The sequence below is a fragment of the Desarmillaria tabescens genome (assembly GCF_030435595.1).
Source record: "Desarmillaria tabescens strain CCBAS 213 chromosome Unknown EV420scaffold_20, whole genome shotgun sequence".
NCBI lineage: Eukaryota > Fungi > Basidiomycota > Agaricomycetes > Agaricales > Physalacriaceae > Desarmillaria > Desarmillaria tabescens.
In genome coordinates, this window is record NW_026848319.1 from 182,688 (window position 1) to 200,070 (window position 17,383).

The window sequence follows — 17,383 nt, forward strand, 5'->3', positions numbered from 1 at the left end:
CAACTGAACTCGCTATCCAACTATGAGTCTATGATATATGAAGCCTTCACTTACGTGTATCTGTTCAGAGCATAAGCACTAAACACCCAGATCCCTCTATTTTCCGCTTCGTCTATCGTCCCATGCAGTAGCCTCCTTTACTTTATCACAAATAATGCAAAGCTGTTGTTCTGCGACGTTCCTCTTTTGCTTGCATGGCTCTCAAGTGACAGGTCTACAAACATCATCTTGAATCAAAGAGCAAGTAGTGAATCCCGAGTCACAACCGTAAAAACAAGCCCTATCTTTCACGGGAGCTGGGTTGATAGTCACAGTGGAGAATTCGAGACTTACATGAAAACTAGGGAATCAGAACCGGCCTTGTACTCTGAGAGTTCGCCGGGTAATGGGTGTTCATACCAGATCAGGTTCCTTTAAAATCTTTAGTAACTGTGGGAGTGAAATCGCAGGAGAGATTATGTACATGCAAAGTGCAACCCGGCTAAGTCCCATCCACCCGGAGCGGCTAGTCTTCACTAGCGACGTGCTCTATCTTTTCCCCGGCCTCGTCTCCCTCGTCTCCGTTTTGACGGCTCCTCGGCTTTCTTGGTTCGCTTTGTGTCCTCTGAAAAGTATCTTTAATACAAATTCCTGTCTGCAAATAGTCAAGGACATACTGGTATCATCCTCATCCTGATTTGACGCCGCTCTCTTGTTACGCTTCTTTGGGGTGTTTGCTGGAGGGCTATGCACTATGACCATTAACGAATAAATATCCGAACTCGCTTATGAACGATCATTAAAGAGCTCACCTTGGCCAATAGAAGCCCCAAACGGCGTGGTTGTATCCCGAGTCTCGTAATGCTTCAACTCAGGCAGGGCACGTAACTTTTCTATATTGAGTTCAACATCTTCCTTCATATCGTGAATCTGATTGAGCAGCAACCTCTGGAAAGCCTCATGTAGGTGGTCCTCTGCAGGAGGAGGATCGAGAAAACCGTACTCAGGCTCCATCTGTGCGCCAAGCTTCAGAAGGAAATCGCCCAAAAATTTCAGTCTAGGGTGAAGAGCACGTTCCCACTGCTGCTGGGGCCAAGTTAACAAACCCAATCGTACTGGCCCAGATAGAATTTCCCATGCATTGTGGAGTTCTTTTAGCGAATCTTCGACACCTTCAAGTTCCTTCGGTTGGGCGCGTAGGAAGAAGGCAATAATGCACCATCCTACCGACTCAACGTCATGCCGTGGCTGGTGATGGAACCAGGCTTTACGCTGGTTCTCGTCATTGCGACCCATCCATTTCGACATATTCACACGACTTCCGTGACATGATTCTCCTTCATCACGGAAGGTGCGCATAGCCTCTCCTTGATGACTGTTTGAATACCGCTCGGCGACTGTAACATCACTGATCTGTGGCATTTGAGAGAAGTTGATATTAGCTTGCAACTGCCCCGCCTCCACCGCACGTGCGATAAACATTGGCGTCCCCTTCGTCGTTTGTCAGCAAAGAACTAGCAGTTATTATGCAATCTCTTACTGTGCGGCTTTTAAGTTGCTCTTTTATTTCCTCAGAACTCTCCGCCCCTCTGTATACGCAACCGTTGTCTAAATCGCATATCAACGCTGTTGGCTGGGCTCCTTTGTTCTGGGAATTCAAGATAGCGTTGACAAATATAGGCCCTTCCGGATTTGTATCAGGGATGCCGAACGGGTTCATGAGGATGTTCCGATGGCTCATATCTCGGTGCATCACTTGTTTCTTCATGACGGCGTACCGGTGGGCTGGGGGTGATATCTTTCAGAAGGGATGCCAACACTGATTCTGCTATCACGTACCTTCCAAAATATCATACATGGACATCAAGAACGTTTTGACACTCTTCACTTTGTTCAAAGCGTCTCCACCTGAACTCATTATCAGCCTCTTCTTCTCTCTAGCGGATTCCCCACTCCCCACGACCACGCCAACGTCACCCGACTCAATGACAGTCACCCATCCTGCCGTCCCGTCCAGTTTTTCATACAGGTCTGGCTCTTTGAACCTGCGTCTTTTGTGGGGATATTGGTCCTTGATTATCCGGACACACCCGTCAGCCTCATGCCTGAATATCATCGTCTGCCGACTGTGCGCCTCTCCGACAAAAGAAATACTGCATTCCTTGTATAACTTTCCCTTGAAGTTAATATTCCATAGAGGAGTGAGAGAGGTGGTCGGGTCAACCAGTGTAATAGTCGAGTCCGCAACGGCGCATGATGCAGGCGGAATGTAAAGAGAATAAACGAAGCTGAGGAGAAATTCGCCTTTCTTGTCATCCCATCCAATTGTCTCTGATATATGCCCACCGGAAGGGTCGCTCCAAGCGATCTGATAACCGCGTGGAGACACACTAACAACAAGACACCCAGGTCTGTCGGGGCGAGCCAGGTTGTGTGATGCAGCATAGGACATGATTTGGCGACCTTTCTTCGAGTCATTCGTAGAGGGTTTTACTTCGCCAACAGAACGGGTCTTGTGCCATGGCACGCGATGATAGTTTCCAGCGTCAGTCTTCTCTAACGATGTGACATGGTGAGACTCGACGGCACATATATCTGGTTTGTCCTTATATCCTTTTGGGTGACGAATTAAATGAGCAGCATGAGTATCAATGAATTGAAGCCGAAGGGCTGCCGGATGGGTATCGAGAATTTCCGCTGTTGCCCAGGTCAGGATAGTGCCATGAAACAGAGCCACGTAGACTCACTGTAGACTGCAACACTGACATGGTTCAGCATGTCAACAATACACTTATATTGCTGCAATTCATTGAGCCGGCCTCCAGACATTTTTCTCCTTTCCTCGTTGAACAAAGCCATCAAGTCCCGGTGACGACCTCGGAAGCCCTTCGGTAAAGCAGTGAGGTAGTCTTCGGCAAAAGCGGCGGCACCCAGCACGTTAAAATCCACGTTCCGTTCCCGGATGAGTCGACTGGTCGACAAATGTCCTTTCCTTATTTTGGCAGGACTCTGACTGGATTGAACAGTGGCATTGGACGGTCCAGCTTCACTCGAGAGCGGCATGGTATAAATGCGAGGGCTATACAGCAGGAAAGAGGAGATGAGGAGTTAGATATCAGTGAACACTGAGAATAGGTGAGAGATATTTACCAAGTCGGGGTCAACGCGACGCGACGAGTCCAAACATCCAAACAATGTCTGTGTTTGGTGTGTTTGGCTGGACCATAGTCACCAACTTCTTCATGGATTCCCTCCAAATGAATGAAAGACACTAGCACTACGAATGCTCTAGTCCTACATGTCAGTTTGACATGGATATGATAGTACTTAGGAGCTCAGTGCGAAGCAATCATGGCTATACATTAACATGATCTAACCTGTGCTTTACTAACACTACTATGAGCGTGTACTTGGGGCTCGACATTCATACAATAGTATTAGTATGTCAAACTTTTCGGCCGATCTGTTCCCAAGAGTGAGATCCATCAAAGGAAGGATCTACTTTGATGTCTCTATCGACAGAATGGAGGTCAGGTTTCCGCAAGGAGACATCCTCCATCTCGTGGTGCTCAACAGTAACAAAGACTTCAGGATGTGTGGCGGTATCCAAGCGCACGCCCTGGAAAAAATCGATAAGACATGAAAATCTGAGGACACGGTTGATCGAACCTGTTTTGACCTGGGGGCACCTCCAGATACAATGCCGCCGGTAGTATGGGAATGCGACTCTGCACTAGAATCGTACGACCAGCCGCCTCTGGAGTTGAGGCTGCTCAGAAGGGTGTTGGTATACAGCTTTGGGAGTGGGAAGTTGAACACTAGATGGAGTCCTGTGGGCTATTATACATCCTCTGAGATTCCTATGTTCTCGGGGCGATGATAGCAGACTTACGTCCAGAAGGTAAGTGAGTAAATCAATTAGGGCGCAACATGTCGTGATTAAGCCCGTTTGTACAGTTGCTAGGATATGCATCGTCAGCTGTTTGCACCAACTGAGAGAAAATTCAACTTACACCGAATGATTTTATCGACTAATTCATCGGAACCCCGGAATCCTGTCTTGTGACTCTTCTGCACATAGATGGTCAAAAAGGAATATTCGTCCTCCCATCAATGACGCACATACCCTGAACTGAGGGTGAGCGACAATGATGCATTAGAACCAGGTTAACGTACAGATGCCAAACAAGAATGACAGTTATTAAAATGTCTGCGGCGCACGTGGCCACGAGCCAGAGAATAACCCAAGCCTGTGAATGTCGTGAATTTTGCAGCCAAATTGATAAAACACGAGCTGTCGTACCTTAATATCTTGAAATCGAAGGAAGGTGCCAATCTTCATGGCTTCAATCGTGCTACCAATGGATCCAGCTCCCAATACAGGCCTTAGAAAATGGCGTTGCCTTGGAAAGAGTCACTCACTGGTACCAGCCAATGCAGTCGCGCAAACCATGGCTACCAACCATATGTTCGAGGTCAAGATCTTCACTCTCCAGGCAAAGAACAGCTGTACAGAACCGGATATCACACCCTATGATAGAATGAGCATTTGAAAAGAAAATAACTGACATACGCTTACTGTCAAAGCCCCAGCTTTTGCATCGGAAATGCAAGTTAAAATTGGTAGGGTATGTCATCTGATGACAGAACGCACAAATGGCAAAGACTAATAATAAATCAAATTGTCTTCAGTAATCCCGCTGCAAATTCATTAGAGGACCTTACCCGCCGTGACTTTGGCCAAATATGCTGGATCCACTGGACAAAGGAGCATGTTAAGATACGGATACGGCTATCGTTGAGTGACATACTGAAGTGGACGATAAGTGCAGTGTAGATGTAGATGAATTGCTATTGAAGGAGTTAGCCTAGACAATCACTTGATCAAAGGTAGAATGTTCACCGTAACCGTATTCAATAAATTGACTATCAGCAGAAAAAAAACCTGTTGACAGAGGTGCTTTAGACTGGGACAATGCGTTGTCTATTTGGCGGGACCTACAAACGCCTTTAACCAAAGTTTGTCACGTCTAGTTATTGTCAGCAGAGAATGGACGCAGGGAAGAGGGCGCGCACTTTTGATATGTCATCATGTATATGTACACCTGAACCAGCACGACGCCCATGAGGAGGATGTTTAACATGTGTCCCACCAGCATAGGACCTTGACTGAGGCCATGGTTATTAAGATATGCACTGATAAAGGGCAAAAGAAAAACACTCACGAAGCTGAAGCGACAGACATTGCGATAACGTTCTGTAGATGCGTTTCTGCTAGAAATGGGATATCTGAGTCCCGGCTCTTATATACCAAACCAGAATCGTGGAATGATCGGTAACGATCTTGGGAAACTGTTTATCCAAGGCCCATTCAGGGCAACGAAATCGCCGTCACCCTCATCCTGTCTGGTTCTAATTTCAATTCCCTAGTTACGCCGTTGGGGGTGGCGCCGCGGTGCTGTCTTCACGGGGTGTTCTTTGTACTTTCGAGGATTGTACTCAGAATGAGCCTGACAACGAATCTTGGACTGTATGAGGACTCAACATTCCCCTCGATAGGGGCAAGTGACCGATCGCGCAAGGTACGCGGACAGGCTATCCCGGCGTCTGTGGCTGTCTGTGGTCGTGTATAGGGAGGCATAGGGACGTTAACGTTCCGTCTGACAGCACTGAGAGGCACTACTGAGCGGGTTTGAAATTGGGTGGATAATATACAGAAGAGTTTTAGGTTCCCGTCGAAAGCCGACCAATAGTAGGCCTGTGTGAAAAGGGGGACTCTGAGGGATGTCGGCATCGATAACAATTGAAGTACTAACCTAAGCTTGAAAGTAAAATCCAAGCTGCTCATGTCGCAACTTGCCTCGCTTGAGAGGAAGGCGATCAAACCAACAAACAATGTTCAAGGGCCGGGTTACAACTTCGCACATATAGAGCTGGGAATTGGCCCATCTCCCGCGAACTGGTGGAGTTAGAAGTTGCTGGTCCGAGCGCAAGTTTCGATCGCCCGGGCCGGAAGTTACCGCCTTGCTGAATTCGTGGCTGTGGCTGTGTCAACCGCTTTCTTTCAAAACCGCCACCTTGCAGCCATGGTTGACGACCACGGTGAGTATCATTTCCATTCTTCTCGTCACTCGTGACATTCCCGAGCAGCCATGAAAAACGAATGGTGCTGAGGCAGTTTCCCTCCAGCCGTCTTTTTCTAGCTTGTTTTTTCTCGACTTGTCAAAGACGATCCACTCATGGTGCAATTTTCTCTTCCCGTGCACCATGTTTTTATAGCTAGCTAGCCTCTCGATATCGCCGCCCGACCTGCCGGCTTCCTCGCACCAGCCCAGTTACTTACGCGCTACGGCTTTTCTTCCTTTTTTACAGAACGTGGAGCGTACCGTGAGGAGCGCCATCGCTCATCCAGGCACGACGACAGGGAACACCGCGACCGGGACAGAGAACACAGAGGTGACCGTGACAGAGACAGGGATCGCTACGGCGGTAGGAGGGACGACAGAAGGGACCGAGATCGCTACAGAGACTATGATGACCACCCACGTCGTCCCCCTCGATATGACGATGATCGGCGTGGGCACAGAGGTGGACGTGATGAAGACAAGGATGGTCCTGTAAAGGTCGAACGAGAAGACCGAGGTGACCGAGGTGACCGTCGAGGTCGAGGAAGGGGCGGAGGAGAGGGCGGAGGCAGAGGCAAGGGCAGAGACGGTTTGGGCACTCCCGAAAGAAGGTCACCAACCCCGGAAGGTGCCGTCCCTTTGTCGCAGCGAAGGCGAAAGGCCTCTGGCTGGGACATTCATGCTCCCGGATACGAGCAATACAGCGCAATGCAGGCTAAGCAAACTGGTGTGTATCAGCTCGCTTTTTTGGAATCGCTGACTAACGTCTAATTAGGTCTCTTTAATCTTCCCGGCGCCAATCGTACTCAAATTCCTGCCATCCTCGGTATCCCCGGTCTTCCTACGCCTATGCCTGTGCAAAGCTTTGGTATGGGTATTGGTGGAAATCCCAACCTGTCTCGTCAATCTCGACGACTGTACATCGGAAGCATCACACCTGATGTCAATGAGCAAAATCTGGCTGACTTTTTCAACGCTAAAATGGCTGAGATGAACCTTGGTACGGGCACTACAGGAAACCCTGTACTTGCTGTGCAGTGTAATTACGAAAAGAATTATGCCTTTGTAGAGGTATGTATATGCCTCCTATCTGCTTACCGTTACTTACATTCAGGCCAGTTCCGCAGCGCCGAAGATGCTACCTCTGCAATGGCATTTGATGGAATCATCTTCATCAATGGACCACTCAAAATCCGCAGACCGAAAGACTACGGGGGCATGGATATGTCGGTGGGCACCGGTCCCGGCTTCCATGTGCCTGGCGTCATTTCCACGAACGTGCCCGATTCTATCAACAAGGTGTTTGTTGGCGGTCTGCCGGCTAGTCTCAACGAGGAGCAGGTACAAGAACTCCTCAAGACCTTCGGTGAATTGAAAGCATTCAATCTTGTCCGGGAGAATGGTAATGGGGCCTCCAAGGTAGGATTCCCTCTCTTCATCCAGTTTCTGCTTGCTCATTGCTCTCAAGGGTTTTGCTTTCTTCGAATACGTGGATCCCGATGTCACAGATACTGCCATTCAGAGTCTCAATGGTATGGAACTCGGAGAGCGTTACTTGGTCGTCCAACGTGCCTCGGTTGGTGCTAAAGCGGATGCCCCCGGAATCCCCAACCTTCCCTACGACCAATTCCCCGAAATTCCTCGTCCAATCATGCCAGCCGGAGAAAGCAGCTCCTCGAATCGCATCCTACTCATGCTTAACATGGTAACGCCTGACGATCTCATTGATGATCAAGAATACGGCGACCTGTACGAGGATGTCAAAGACGAATGCTCCAACTTTGGCACGGTGGAGGATCTGAGGATTCCTCGGCCAGTGAAGAAGGACAAGTCGAAGTGGGCGTCTGGAGACACTGGGCAGATTGCTGCCCAGGATGCAGCTCGCATCGATGAGGCTTCGGGTGTGGGTCGTGTATATGTCAAGTACAGTGATGCGGACAGTGCCAATCGGGCTATGAAGAGCTTGGCTGGAAGATCGTTTGCTGGGCGCTCGATTATTGCGACGACGTTGAGTGAGGACAGTCAAACGACGCCTCCGCTCAACATCATATTCGCCCCTCAGCCCGAAGCGCCACCCCCGTTGCCTTCGTCATAAAGTGCTATTTGTCGCAATATTATTAGTGTTACTTTGCTCAAATATGTTGTTGGCTGTGAGAGTAATGATTTCGAAGGTCTTTCGCGCTCTTTCGGTCCTTTAATAATGGTCTAATAGGACAATGTTACTGCTTGCTGAAAGCTGATGTAATTATTTGTGAGGAGTCCTTGTTTATATAAATACTGATTATCGATGAAATAAGTGGGTGTAATGACTCGCTACTGGTCCTGAATTCAACAATGTTCGTCTTTGAAATGTCATGTCGGCTGGACCGATCTTCTGGTTCTTCACGACTTCTTCCTCATACCCCGTTCAATTCAGTTCAATTTCCAAGACCCCGCTGTCCCTCAACTTCGGGATATCCAATCCTTTCTCTAGCGTGGTGCTCCAGACACCTTCAAAACTAACGGACACCCTTTTTAGTGTGCCATGCCAACTCTCCCTCGTCGCCGCTTCATCGAATTTATCCCATGCACATCCAAAAGACTTTGTCGCGTCGCTGACACAACCCTCTTCAGATTCCCCGAACAGGAGGATATTCTCGAGGGGGGCGGACGAAGGGATGGTCTCGAGCACCATCGCTACCCAGTGGATAAAGTCCAACCGGGGGCTTTCTCGACCTATGAAGCCGGTGTTCATGCTAAACTCGACGGAGCAAAGGCGGGCGTTATGCGTAAGATGGATGATGTGTGGATCTGAGATGTATATCATCATGAATCACTGATCTATCACAGACAGGACATATTCTCACCTTGGTCAAGTGGGGTGAAGGATAACTGCTCGAGGTTTGGAGATGTTCTCAGCAGCTCATCAACTTCGCGGTGGAACGATGGGTTAGGAAATGTCTGCTCTGGGACTGGGAGGAAGGGCGCTAGACTAAGCTGAGTTAAGCGGGAGGTGTTGATGGGAGAACGTGGGCTCGTTATCCAGCGGAGGTGGTCTTGTAGGTACGGCAGGAACATCCGCAGGGATAGCTCATTGACCGAAGCGCGAACTGTCGACACACATGTCTGGTCAAACTTTGGGCGGGAATGGTACACATTTAGGGATTTGAGTGACGGCGTAGCAGAAAACAGAGAGATGGGATACCCCTCAAACCCAATGAACGTGATAGTATGGAGCCTGGGTAGCTCTATCACGTGTGTAAATGCGCATTTCAGCTCCGCAGACATCCTATCCCATTTGAGAAGATCGTCCTCGTAGAGATCGTGACTTTCAATGAGGATGCTCCGTAAATTGGTGAGGCTCAGGAGAATCTGAGGTAACTGAGGCTCATCGTACATCCACCCATAGCCGCGCTCTGTCGTCCTGTTAAAAGCTGGTCCGCTCCGTAAGACGATTTCGCCTACATATTTCGCGATACCGGATGAAATTGCGGCAAAGCGGCGGAATTTTCTGGCGACGGCGGTACTGGAGCAACGCTCTATGCCGTTATGTGGGCGGTCTATGGTAATATTCTTGAATATGTGAGTGTATGCGGCGTCTTTGAGTGTCCTATGGGTTTGGGAAAGAGCGATGCAAGAGGAAAGGTCGTCATGAAGATGATCGACAATGATGCCGAGGATCTCTTGAGGAAGGAAAGAGGCACTCATACATGGAGAGGATCAGCAGCCGTGTCTTTTATAGCGAGAATGAACTTCCGGGAAAAAGCGGTATTTTGGCCTAACTCGCATCTTGACATATGTCAATCTCAGTGATTGTGGTGTGATCGTGGATAGAACTCCGTCTGTGAATGATTTGAGAGATCGATATTCACCGGAATGATACGCGTAGCCGGTCATAGCGGATAGGAGAAAGAGAAAGAGCGAGAGAGACCGGCACGATGTGGGTTTTCCACCAGGCAAACACTCCGAGTTGACCCTGCCAACCTTCAGATTCATGCTGTTCTTGATGGCCTGATAAAACAAGTCAATGATATTCTGATATCGTGTGTTGGCAGAGATACAGTACCCGGCAATGATTTGTGTCGCCTTTACCCTACCTGGATAGTTCCTGCAACTCAGCTGGGATCCCAAACCAAGGGGGGTTTAAACTTACTCCGTATTGATTCCGCTAGGATCTTATCAGCTCTTCGGTTGGTAACCCGGAAAACAAGCCCATTCATCACTTGGATACCGAAGCTTTCCAGTTTCTTGGTCCGTAACCATCGTTTCCCGTGAATGAGATCTCGGTGAGAAGCAAGTAGAGTATTTCCGAAAAGCCGCAGACAGTGTCTTCTATACATCCACTAGACATGTACTGATGCTGCATCAGAAAGACATTGGCAGCTGAAACATGATCAATTCTGCAAGGACCTAGTCGAATCTCTCAAAGATGAGCTCGGTTGCAGTGAACATCACGCAAGATCCGAAAGACCACTCTCGTTCCTCACAAATATGATTTGGAACACTGGCTGACCAGTGAATTTTGCGACATCCGATATGAGCCAAGTGAGATAATTGATGATCGTATAATGCTACTATGATGTAGGTCGTCCTGCTTTCCTATCATCCCTTCTTTGTTGAAGCTATTTCCCGTTGAGCGTAGAGTGAAAGTTCAAAAAGCAATGGCTCGTACCCAAGCGGCCTTGCAATCCCTATATGCTTGAAAATAGGCCTGACATGCATCTCGGTCATAGTCATTGCGACTAAGGCAGCTTAGAGAGGCTTTCGAGGCAGCTTCACACGGACTAATCACCTATATTAGACACAAATGTTATATGTGCAAGGCATGGGTACGCGCTCAATGAATTTTGAAGGTGCATGCCGTCCCTAGCAGAGTTAGAGGAAGCAGAGATTGGGCAAGTCGACAGAACCTACCTGGAACTGCTCCCTGTAGTTCAAAGGCTTTGCATTATCCCGCGGTGCAGATATTTCTTCTTTTGCCATGCTACGAGAATGAAAGCATGTAATGGTTCAAGACAAGAAGGTCCGGCTTTTGCCGGCATGGCTTCGAATACATTATCAAGCTAAATAATCCTGTTCAACAATTCTCCAGCATTGCTTCCTCATCACCTCCAAGAAAATAGCAAGTTCCAATGCTGCTAAAGAACAGTCAAAGACAATCCAAAGACAAGTGCTGCTGCGTACCATCTAATCCACAGTCACACCCTTCGTTCTGAGCTCGTTTTTGGCTTGCGATATCTCAGCCATGAGCTCCGTATACGCTTCTGGGCAGTCTCTAAACGTCCACAGCCCCCATCCCAACGACCACAGAGAATACGACCCAAACGACACCAACAACCACCACGGAACCACAGGAATGATCTCCTGCACTACTGCGTCGTCGACAAAGGGAACTGAGAAGAATTGGAACATGACGAGAAGATAGAGCGCGATGGAAATAAGAGCAAGAACGGCGACACGGTGTGCTCGCGCCATGGCAAAGACAGAATTATTACAGAGGCTTGCTCTCAATTGGGCGTCGTGGCGGATCGAGAGAGCTTTCTTAGGACTCAGCTGCACAGCCACGCCTTACATCTCATCCGGTACACACCATGTCCACAGATCTGCCATACGCGGCCGACGCTGAAGTCTCTCTATCCTACGATGAGCTCGAGGTCTGTCTGCCTTAAAATCACCCGGAACACTTTCGACTTAACTGCCGTACAGGTCCTCAAGCTACAATACGAGAAGGAACTAACACAAGCCCATGTTACCGTACAGACGAAATTCAACTATGCTTGGGGACTGGTGAAGAGCCCAATGCGAGAACACCAGGTGGAAGGCGTCCGACTGCTGCAAGGTGCGTTGCCGTGTCCAGCTTACCCTCAATGTCATTGCTGAAGCTGGTCAGACCTGTACCGCGCGGAACCTACACGGCGCAGGGAATGCCTATACTACCTCGCCCTTGGCCACTACAAGATGGGAAACTTTGATGAAGCTCGCAGGTTCAACGGTACGCTCAATCCTGGAACAGCCATGCAGCCGTCTCACCCTAGCATGTAGGTCTGCTATTAGAGAAAGAGCCTACAAATATGCAGGCTCTCAGCCTTTCCCAGCTCATCGAGAAGGGCGTCGCTCGCGGTACGCCTTTTGTCCTTTTGTCCGATTTCTTCCGGTCCCCTCATTATCGGCGCAGAGGGCTACATCGGAATGGCGCTCGTTGGTGGCGCTGCAGCTGTCGGAACAATTCTCCTGGCAGGTCTCATACGGCGAGCAGCACGCAAATAACTGCTCCGTATTCTGGTTGCTAACGCACTCCGCCCTCTTTCCCTACATGCTACACCGTTTTATAATGTTCCTGCCACGATCAACGTCATTCGAAACAATGAATTAATCCTCCCATCTCACTCCTTCAATGGCGCCTAACGTTAATATTATGTGATTTTTCTGGAGACAGTCACGGCTAGTCGTCGATTTTGCGCAATCCCTTGTATTCTAGCATCCATATACGAATATAGCCAACATGGCCGATTTAAACTGCAAAGCAAAACTGTTGATCGAGTTCCAAAATAATTTAGTGTGCGACAAGATGGCGGTGTACACATGATAGTTAACGTGCAAGAGTCAGTCAAGTCCCCTTGTATATGCTGTGATATCCATCCTAGATCATTCAATATACGTTACTTGCTGTGACAAAATATGAGAGTAAAGAAAATGCGGCATAGCATGGCTATGTAGGAAGAAATTTTGCTGTAAGGCACTTATCAGCTATGTAAAAATGAAAAAGAACTCATGCTCACCAGCTTCGTCATACATCTGGGTTGACGTACGCTAACAAGGCGTTAATGACACTGCGGTGTACCTCTCAGAATGAAAAGGTCACACCTTGAACACTAGTATCCCCAACACAGCAACTCCGGCAAGGACTAGCGCTTCAAAAAGTATCCAGAACGTCGCCCATACTATCGTACACGTAAAGCGAGGACAAAAATAAATCCAGATAACGTACTATGGGGCTGTATACGTGGAAATAGAATAGAGAACTGGGTCGCATCCGAGTCATTTGTCTTGTGGAAGAAGCGGTCATCCGCAACATCCCCTGTAGTTGGATCAATGAAACACACCGCAAGCGAGAGGCGACTGGACGTACACACGGCGTAAAAAATGCTAGTGGTTGAACATTAGAAGGGCCAACAGAATCTAAAGGCACGTACTTCATAATACCAACAAATAGGCAATACCAACGTAGAGCCGACGCATGGTCAATAAACCAAAATCCGATGAGTAATGCTTCGTAGAGTATCGTCAATAATATCGTACTGGAGGGCGCTAAGCATCGGCACTGTGAACATGAACAACACGCACAATTTATCCCGAACAAGTTTCAGCGGCATGATCATACCGATGCCCAGGACAAAACTCATGATTTTGGCCACGAGAATGTCCCAACCAGCCAGCACGAACAGGCCACCAAACAGCGTCGAGCCAATATACCCAGCAGCAAGTATAAACGCCGGGCGTCCTCCTTCCACGATCGTTGCACCTCCGACATGTGGATCAATCGTAACCCTTAATATTCGCCCCCCAGTTAATACGGCCTGGTATGATGAGCACACGAACACGAGGTCTAAACGCAACCTGACGCACGATTATAATATGACACAACTCATGCCATCCAATCGTGAACAGCTTCAGGGGATTTATACAGTTTCGTATCCCTGGGACGTTCCAGAATCCGAAAATAACGACTGCCATCGAGATCATCTGTGATTTGGTGAGGATTCTTTGGTTATTCGAAGAGAATAAGGGAATATGGTTCACGCACTACGTATAGTACAACAATCTGGGGTGAGAAGACAGCAGGGCCATGAGTGGATAATCAGAGCCAGCAGCATGCCACGCACCTGGTCACTCGACGGTGTGACTGCCGACGTCGCAGCCGCTGAAGCACTGGCTGTCGGAGCCGCCAACGGTCGAGTCGCCACTGTTATCGATGTCGTGGCCATAGTAGAGTCCTCTCGTCGTCCTCGTCGTTGGAGGAAGAAACGGTACAGCAAATGTTCACGACAGTATGAAAACCCACCCAGACGCGTGGTACTTATATAAACAGTCCTGTGATGTTTGAGTGATACCTCCGGATCAGGGCAGCGAGTCCACGAAAGTACAGCTCTGCAGTCCAACCGCCTCGTGTCGTCCGTGCGTTCTTCCGTTCAGAATCAAAATAATGCGATCGATGTGACCGTTCGTGACCGTCACGCTGCCGTCACTCGACGCGTCGATCACGTGTGAATGGAAAGCTATTTAAATGAACAAGTTCACATACCCCGTCTTGCCTTCCAACTTTCATATCTGGGGCTTGAAAACTGCACAAACAGAAAACCTTTCAAGAAATGGTAAGCACAGCTTGAAATCCAACCGCTCCGTATCCTAATTGTCACGTTTTAGTCGGGTAAAGGCAACAAGTGCGCTCACTTGCGAGCCGCTTCAGCAATTGTTAACCCAACATTTTTCTAGCGAAAAACCGAGAGGAAAAATAGGAAAAATATTTATTCCCCCAACGAACAAGAGATTGACGCGATCTCATCGTGCTGGACTCCAATTCCCAGTTTCCAGGTTCTCCCGCAAATTGCGGGATAACAATGCTGGGAAGCAGATTGCTGCTGCCGCTCCTGGTGCGTTTAATTTATTCTACCATATGTCTGCTCAAATCCATCCTTCTTCAGTATACCTTGCCGCTGTGATTGAGTATCTCGTAGCGGAAATCGTTGAGCTCGCCGGCAATGCAGCCAAGGACAACAAGAAGCGCCGTATTCTCCCTCGACACCTTCAACTCGCCATTAGAAATGACGACGAGTGCGCACTTGGTTTTTATTTTTTTTGTAGCCCAGGTTCGTTGATCTTCCCATCGATTTCAGATTGCACCGACTCCTCGGCGATGTTATCATTGCCGAAGGAGGAGTCATACCGCACATTCTCCCACAACTTCTTCCTCAGACGAAGAAACCGAAAATACCCAAGTCGCAGGAAGTTTGACCTGGTTTGATTTGTTATTCGATTGCTTTTGATATTTGCTATGATATAACTGGTCGTCTAATGTACTAAACTAAATCTGATACCCAAAATTTTTTTGTAGCCATACGTTTCTATGTTCTATACTTTATTTCTATACGATATTGTACGTAACCATTTCCTAACGTACCTTACATTTGAGCTTCTTCACTTTCCCTAAAGACGCTAGACTTCCTTCTGACGACTTCTTAATCAACGGGAAACGAAGTCGCTTCGAATGGAACGGTTGATGATTGCCACAGAATCATGTTTCTGTGCGCGTCTAAACATTTTCTGAGATCACCGAAGTTCGTTAAGAATCAGATTTCCTGGTACTTGGACAAGGCTTTGCTTTCTACTCGGAAGCTGCCTTCAGTTATGAAATCTTAGGTGCTAACACTGGAGGCAAATCACTTGCGAATATATGGCAGAACGACCGTACAGTAAAAAGGATACTGTATCCCCCCTGTATACAAAGTCCGAATCCTTAGTTTATCCACTGATGCGCACAAAGATACATGATACATAATACATTTGTTCGTTTACATCACCACACACCCTTCTCCCATCTGCGGCAAACCATCAGGGCCGAATCCAAGTCCTGGAGGAAGCGGACCCATGATGCTCTCTGGCGGAGCGCCATATGATTGCATCTAATAAGACAATTTTCAGCAAAAAAACAATAAAGACGCCAGAAGAGTCTAACCTCGCTCATGAGATCCACAACCTTCTTCATATCAGCTGCATTCTTATCATCATACCCAGGAGCTTCGAACACCGCTACGATTTTCTGCACGCAAGCCATCTGGGTCTGGTATCGCTGCTTGTCTTCGGAAGTTAGATCTGCAGGGGGGTTCGCAAGGAAACCGGGGAACTTGAGAGGTGTGAGTCACGGATGTGAATAAGAAGAGACGAGTTATTAACTACCTTATCGCTCAGCTCCTTTAAAGGCTCGTAAAGGACCTCTTTGCTCATCAGCTGGCCCATCATCTTCTCGAAGAACCCGTCAATAGTCTCCTCACTCGCGTCAAGCCCACCGTTCTCTCCCATTCCCAGATCCTTCAGTAGAGCCTCTATGCCGGCCAGGTCTGGATCTGAAGCCGATGTAGAACCCTCAGCCTGAGAGAATTAGAGCCGAGAATAAACAAGTCGACCGGTAAACACACCTTCAAATCCGACTCGCTTTGTTTGAGCTTGTTCATGGTCTGCTTTATCTTGGACTGGAAGTCGCCACCACTGCCTGCGTCCTTGGGTTTATAGTCCGGACCCATCATCTGCTGGATGTCTTCGCCTCCCTCGCCATTCATGCCCTCGACCAGCATAGCTTCCCATGCAGCCTTCATCAATCGGGTCCGCTCTTCTTCCGTGCCACCCTCAGACTCAGGATGGCCTGCTTCCTCCTGGAGCTCCTTCATTAGGTTCTCCATCCCCTTTGCGAGTTCGCGTGTAAATTCCGCAGTGAGCTCGTTCTCGTCGACGTCTTCCGCCATCGAACTGAGTGCTGTCTTTGTTGACCCTGGGATAGACTTTGGTGGGAGATCCACGAGCGTGTTCGTACGTGGTCGTCCGTAGAATGTTGTCGTTGCTGTAGGCGGTGGAGGCGGGGGGGATGTTAGTGGTGAGACGGAAGGCGATGTTTTGTTCGCTGTGTTGAATTGGGATAGTACATCTACAGAACAGGTTTAAATGAAGTCCACAGGAACGATATGATAGATTCCGTACCATCAAACTCGTCGAAATCGTCTTCAGCATCCTCGACAGTTGCTCTTTTTGCCTCAGACATTGTGGCGCTGGACAAGAAGTGGTTTGGCGACAAAGCTCATCAGAACAGATCGAGATGCAGAATCACAATATGATAGATGATACTCACTGTCAGTGAACTTGGAAGACTGCTAAGGGTTACCGGTCCCCTACAATTGTGAGCAAGTGCCATGAAATGTATAAAGCTGAGTTTGAATTTATAGCCGACCCGGGTCCCAAAGCGAGCGATCTCCACCGAAGTTCCTCAGCCTTAGTTGCAGACATCGCTAGAGAGTTTGGATTTTCAGTGTCGGTCTATCGTGCGAAATCCACCATTGTCGATAACTTGAGCATATGTCAAAACATTTACACATGCATTTGATGCACTGGGTAACCAGCTACTTTTAATGCAAAGCGACGGCGGATCACTGGATATCCCAAAACTTGCTGTGATGGTACTCGCACTGAGACAACATTCGCTTTTCTTTCCACGTCGTCGTGTCATGCACATGGTCATCTATGGAATCGCAGAC

General features: G+C 48.4%; 9 protein-coding genes across 9 annotated transcripts; 3 read left to right on the forward strand and 6 right to left on the reverse strand.

Moving 5' to 3' along the window:
- Positions 1-92: 92 nt before the first annotated feature.
- Positions 93-3,121, reverse strand: EV420DRAFT_472252 (uncharacterized protein). The gene is made up of 6 exons (XM_060482270.1): positions 2,727-3,121; positions 1,819-2,676; positions 1,520-1,764; positions 792-1,470; positions 464-731; positions 93-411 (listed from the first exon to the last, which is right to left on the reverse strand). Exons 1-5 carry the CDS (start codon positions 3,040-3,042, stop codon positions 529-531), a joined length of 2,301 nt encoding a protein of 766 aa, XP_060329972.1. The 5' UTR covers positions 3,043-3,121; the 3' UTR covers positions 93-411; positions 464-528.
- A 147-nt stretch (positions 3,122-3,268) lies between these two features.
- EV420DRAFT_472015 (uncharacterized protein) lies at positions 3,269-5,333 on the reverse strand. Its single transcript, XM_060482269.1, has 15 exons — positions 5,205-5,333; positions 5,056-5,148; positions 4,982-5,009; positions 4,883-4,924; positions 4,791-4,830; positions 4,705-4,737; positions 4,634-4,645; positions 4,559-4,572; positions 4,402-4,510; positions 4,283-4,350; positions 4,152-4,229; positions 3,993-4,047; positions 3,872-3,939; positions 3,649-3,816; positions 3,269-3,598 (listed from the first exon to the last, which is right to left on the reverse strand). Exons 1-15 carry the CDS (start codon positions 5,222-5,224, stop codon positions 3,425-3,427), a joined length of 1,002 nt encoding a protein of 333 aa, XP_060329973.1. The 5' UTR covers positions 5,225-5,333; the 3' UTR covers positions 3,269-3,424.
- Positions 5,334-6,530: 1,197 nt separating this feature from the next.
- Positions 6,531-8,385, forward strand: EV420DRAFT_472572 (uncharacterized protein). The gene is made up of 4 exons (XM_060482272.1): positions 6,531-6,831; positions 6,880-7,175; positions 7,224-7,523; positions 7,573-8,385. Exons 1-4 carry the CDS (start codon positions 6,813-6,815, stop codon positions 8,197-8,199), a joined length of 1,242 nt encoding a protein of 413 aa, XP_060329974.1. The 5' UTR covers positions 6,531-6,812; the 3' UTR covers positions 8,200-8,385.
- Positions 8,386-8,511: 126 nt separating this feature from the next.
- Positions 8,512-9,791, reverse strand: EV420DRAFT_1480315 (uncharacterized protein; the record flags this gene model as incomplete). Its single annotated transcript, XM_060469667.1, has 2 exons — positions 8,512-8,894; positions 8,951-9,791. The coding sequence occupies 2 exons, from the start codon at positions 9,789-9,791 to the stop codon at positions 8,512-8,514; spliced, it is 1,224 nt and encodes a 407-aa protein (XP_060329975.1).
- A 1,315-nt stretch (positions 9,792-11,106) lies between these two features.
- On the reverse strand, positions 11,107-11,640 carry EV420DRAFT_1546801 (dolichol-phosphate mannosyltransferase subunit 3). Its single transcript, XM_060473319.1, has one exon. The coding sequence runs from the start codon at positions 11,556-11,558 to the stop codon at positions 11,271-11,273; it is 288 nt and encodes a 95-aa protein (XP_060329976.1). The 5' UTR covers positions 11,559-11,640; the 3' UTR covers positions 11,107-11,270.
- Positions 11,592-12,423, forward strand: EV420DRAFT_472390 (uncharacterized protein). Its single transcript, XM_060482271.1, has 5 exons — positions 11,592-11,737; positions 11,790-11,922; positions 11,974-12,075; positions 12,126-12,203; positions 12,259-12,423. The coding sequence occupies exons 1-5, from the start codon at positions 11,675-11,677 to the stop codon at positions 12,348-12,350; spliced, it is 468 nt and encodes a 155-aa protein (XP_060329977.1). The 5' UTR covers positions 11,592-11,674; the 3' UTR covers positions 12,351-12,423.
- EV420DRAFT_1687178 (peptidase M50B-like-domain-containing protein) lies at positions 12,424-14,068 on the reverse strand (the record flags this gene model as incomplete). Its single annotated transcript, XM_060479292.1, has 10 exons — positions 12,424-12,812; positions 12,863-12,893; positions 12,948-13,024; positions 13,072-13,161; positions 13,213-13,229; positions 13,277-13,381; positions 13,428-13,660; positions 13,710-13,826; positions 13,888-13,905; positions 13,967-14,068. 10 exons carry the CDS (start codon positions 14,066-14,068, stop codon positions 12,793-12,795), a joined length of 810 nt encoding a protein of 269 aa, XP_060329978.1. The 3' UTR covers positions 12,424-12,792.
- A 306-nt stretch (positions 14,069-14,374) lies between these two features.
- Positions 14,375-15,467, forward strand: EV420DRAFT_1335002 (histone 2A). The gene is made up of 5 exons (XM_060468857.1): positions 14,375-14,455; positions 14,508-14,524; positions 14,577-14,734; positions 14,786-14,915; positions 14,978-15,467. The coding sequence occupies exons 1-5, from the start codon at positions 14,453-14,455 to the stop codon at positions 15,093-15,095; spliced, it is 426 nt and encodes a 141-aa protein (XP_060329979.1). The 5' UTR covers positions 14,375-14,452; the 3' UTR covers positions 15,096-15,467.
- Positions 15,468-17,050, reverse strand: EV420DRAFT_1335004 (Pex19 protein family-domain-containing protein). The gene is made up of 5 exons (XM_060468858.1): positions 16,833-17,050; positions 16,277-16,779; positions 16,038-16,229; positions 15,817-15,984; positions 15,468-15,763 (listed from the first exon to the last, which is right to left on the reverse strand). Exons 1-5 carry the CDS (start codon positions 16,891-16,893, stop codon positions 15,653-15,655), a joined length of 1,035 nt encoding a protein of 344 aa, XP_060329980.1. The 5' UTR covers positions 16,894-17,050; the 3' UTR covers positions 15,468-15,652.
- Between the last annotated feature and the right edge of the window lie 333 nt (positions 17,051-17,383).

What these genes read in the sequence shown, in the direction of transcription:
- EV420DRAFT_472015 (XM_060482269.1), bottom strand. Translation starts at nt 5,224, where the DNA reads ATGTCTGTCGCTTCAGCTTC. An exon ending in TTCGATTTCAAGATATTAAG is followed by an intron (nt 4,230 to 4,282) that starts GTACGACAGCTC and finishes CGACATTCACAG; the next exon opens with GCTTGGGTTATTCTCTGGCT. An exon ending in GTGCCCCCAGGTCAAAACAG is followed by an intron (nt 3,599 to 3,648) that starts GTTCGATCAACC and finishes GATTTTTTCCAG; the next exon opens with GGCGTGCGCTTGGATACCGC.
- EV420DRAFT_1335002 (XM_060468857.1), top strand. An exon ending in GATTGCTGCTGCCGCTCCTG is followed by an intron (nt 14,735 to 14,785) that starts GTGCGTTTAATT and finishes ATCCTTCTTCAG; the next exon opens with TATACCTTGCCGCTGTGATT. An exon ending in GCCATTAGAAATGACGACGA is followed by an intron (nt 14,916 to 14,977) that starts GTGCGCACTTGG and finishes CATCGATTTCAG; the next exon opens with ATTGCACCGACTCCTCGGCG.
- EV420DRAFT_1546801 (XM_060473319.1), bottom strand. Translation starts at nt 11,558, where the DNA reads ATGGCGCGAGCACACCGTGTCGCCGTTCTTGCTCTTATTTCCATCGCG.
- EV420DRAFT_1335004 (XM_060468858.1), bottom strand. Translation starts at nt 16,893, where the DNA reads ATGTCTGAGGCAAAAAGAGCAACTGTCGAGGATGCTGAAGACGATTTC. An exon ending in CGATTTCGACGAGTTTGATG is followed by an intron (nt 16,780 to 16,832) that starts GTACGGAATCTA and finishes CCTGTTCTGTAG; the next exon opens with ATGTACTATCCCAATTCAAC. An exon ending in TAAAGGAGCTGAGCGATAAG is followed by an intron (nt 15,985 to 16,037) that starts GTAGTTAATAAC and finishes ACACCTCTCAAG; the next exon opens with TTCCCCGGTTTCCTTGCGAA.
- EV420DRAFT_472390 (XM_060482271.1), top strand. Translation starts at nt 11,675, where the DNA reads ATGTCCACAGATCTGCCATACGCGGCCGACGCTGAAGTCTCTCTATCC. An exon ending in TATCCTACGATGAGCTCGAG is followed by an intron (nt 11,738 to 11,789) that starts GTCTGTCTGCCT and finishes ACTGCCGTACAG; the next exon opens with GTCCTCAAGCTACAATACGA. An exon ending in TGAAGCTCGCAGGTTCAACG is followed by an intron (nt 12,076 to 12,125) that starts GTACGCTCAATC and finishes CCTAGCATGTAG; the next exon opens with GTCTGCTATTAGAGAAAGAG.
- EV420DRAFT_472572 (XM_060482272.1), top strand. An exon ending in AGAATTATGCCTTTGTAGAG is followed by an intron (nt 7,176 to 7,223) that starts GTATGTATATGC and finishes CATTCAGGCCAG; the next exon opens with TTCCGCAGCGCCGAAGATGC. An exon ending in ATGGTAATGGGGCCTCCAAG is followed by an intron (nt 7,524 to 7,572) that starts GTAGGATTCCCT and finishes ATTGCTCTCAAG; the next exon opens with GGTTTTGCTTTCTTCGAATA.
- EV420DRAFT_472252 (XM_060482270.1), bottom strand. Translation starts at nt 3,042, where the DNA reads ATGCCGCTCTCGAGTGAAGCTGGACCGTCCAATGCCACTGTTCAATCC. An exon ending in CATGTATGATATTTTGGAAG is followed by an intron (nt 1,765 to 1,818) that starts GTACGTGATAGC and finishes TATCACCCCCAG; the next exon opens with CCCACCGGTACGCCGTCATG. An exon ending in AGCAACTTAAAAGCCGCACA is followed by an intron (nt 1,471 to 1,519) that starts GTAAGAGATTGC and finishes CAAACGACGAAG; the next exon opens with GGGACGCCAATGTTTATCGC.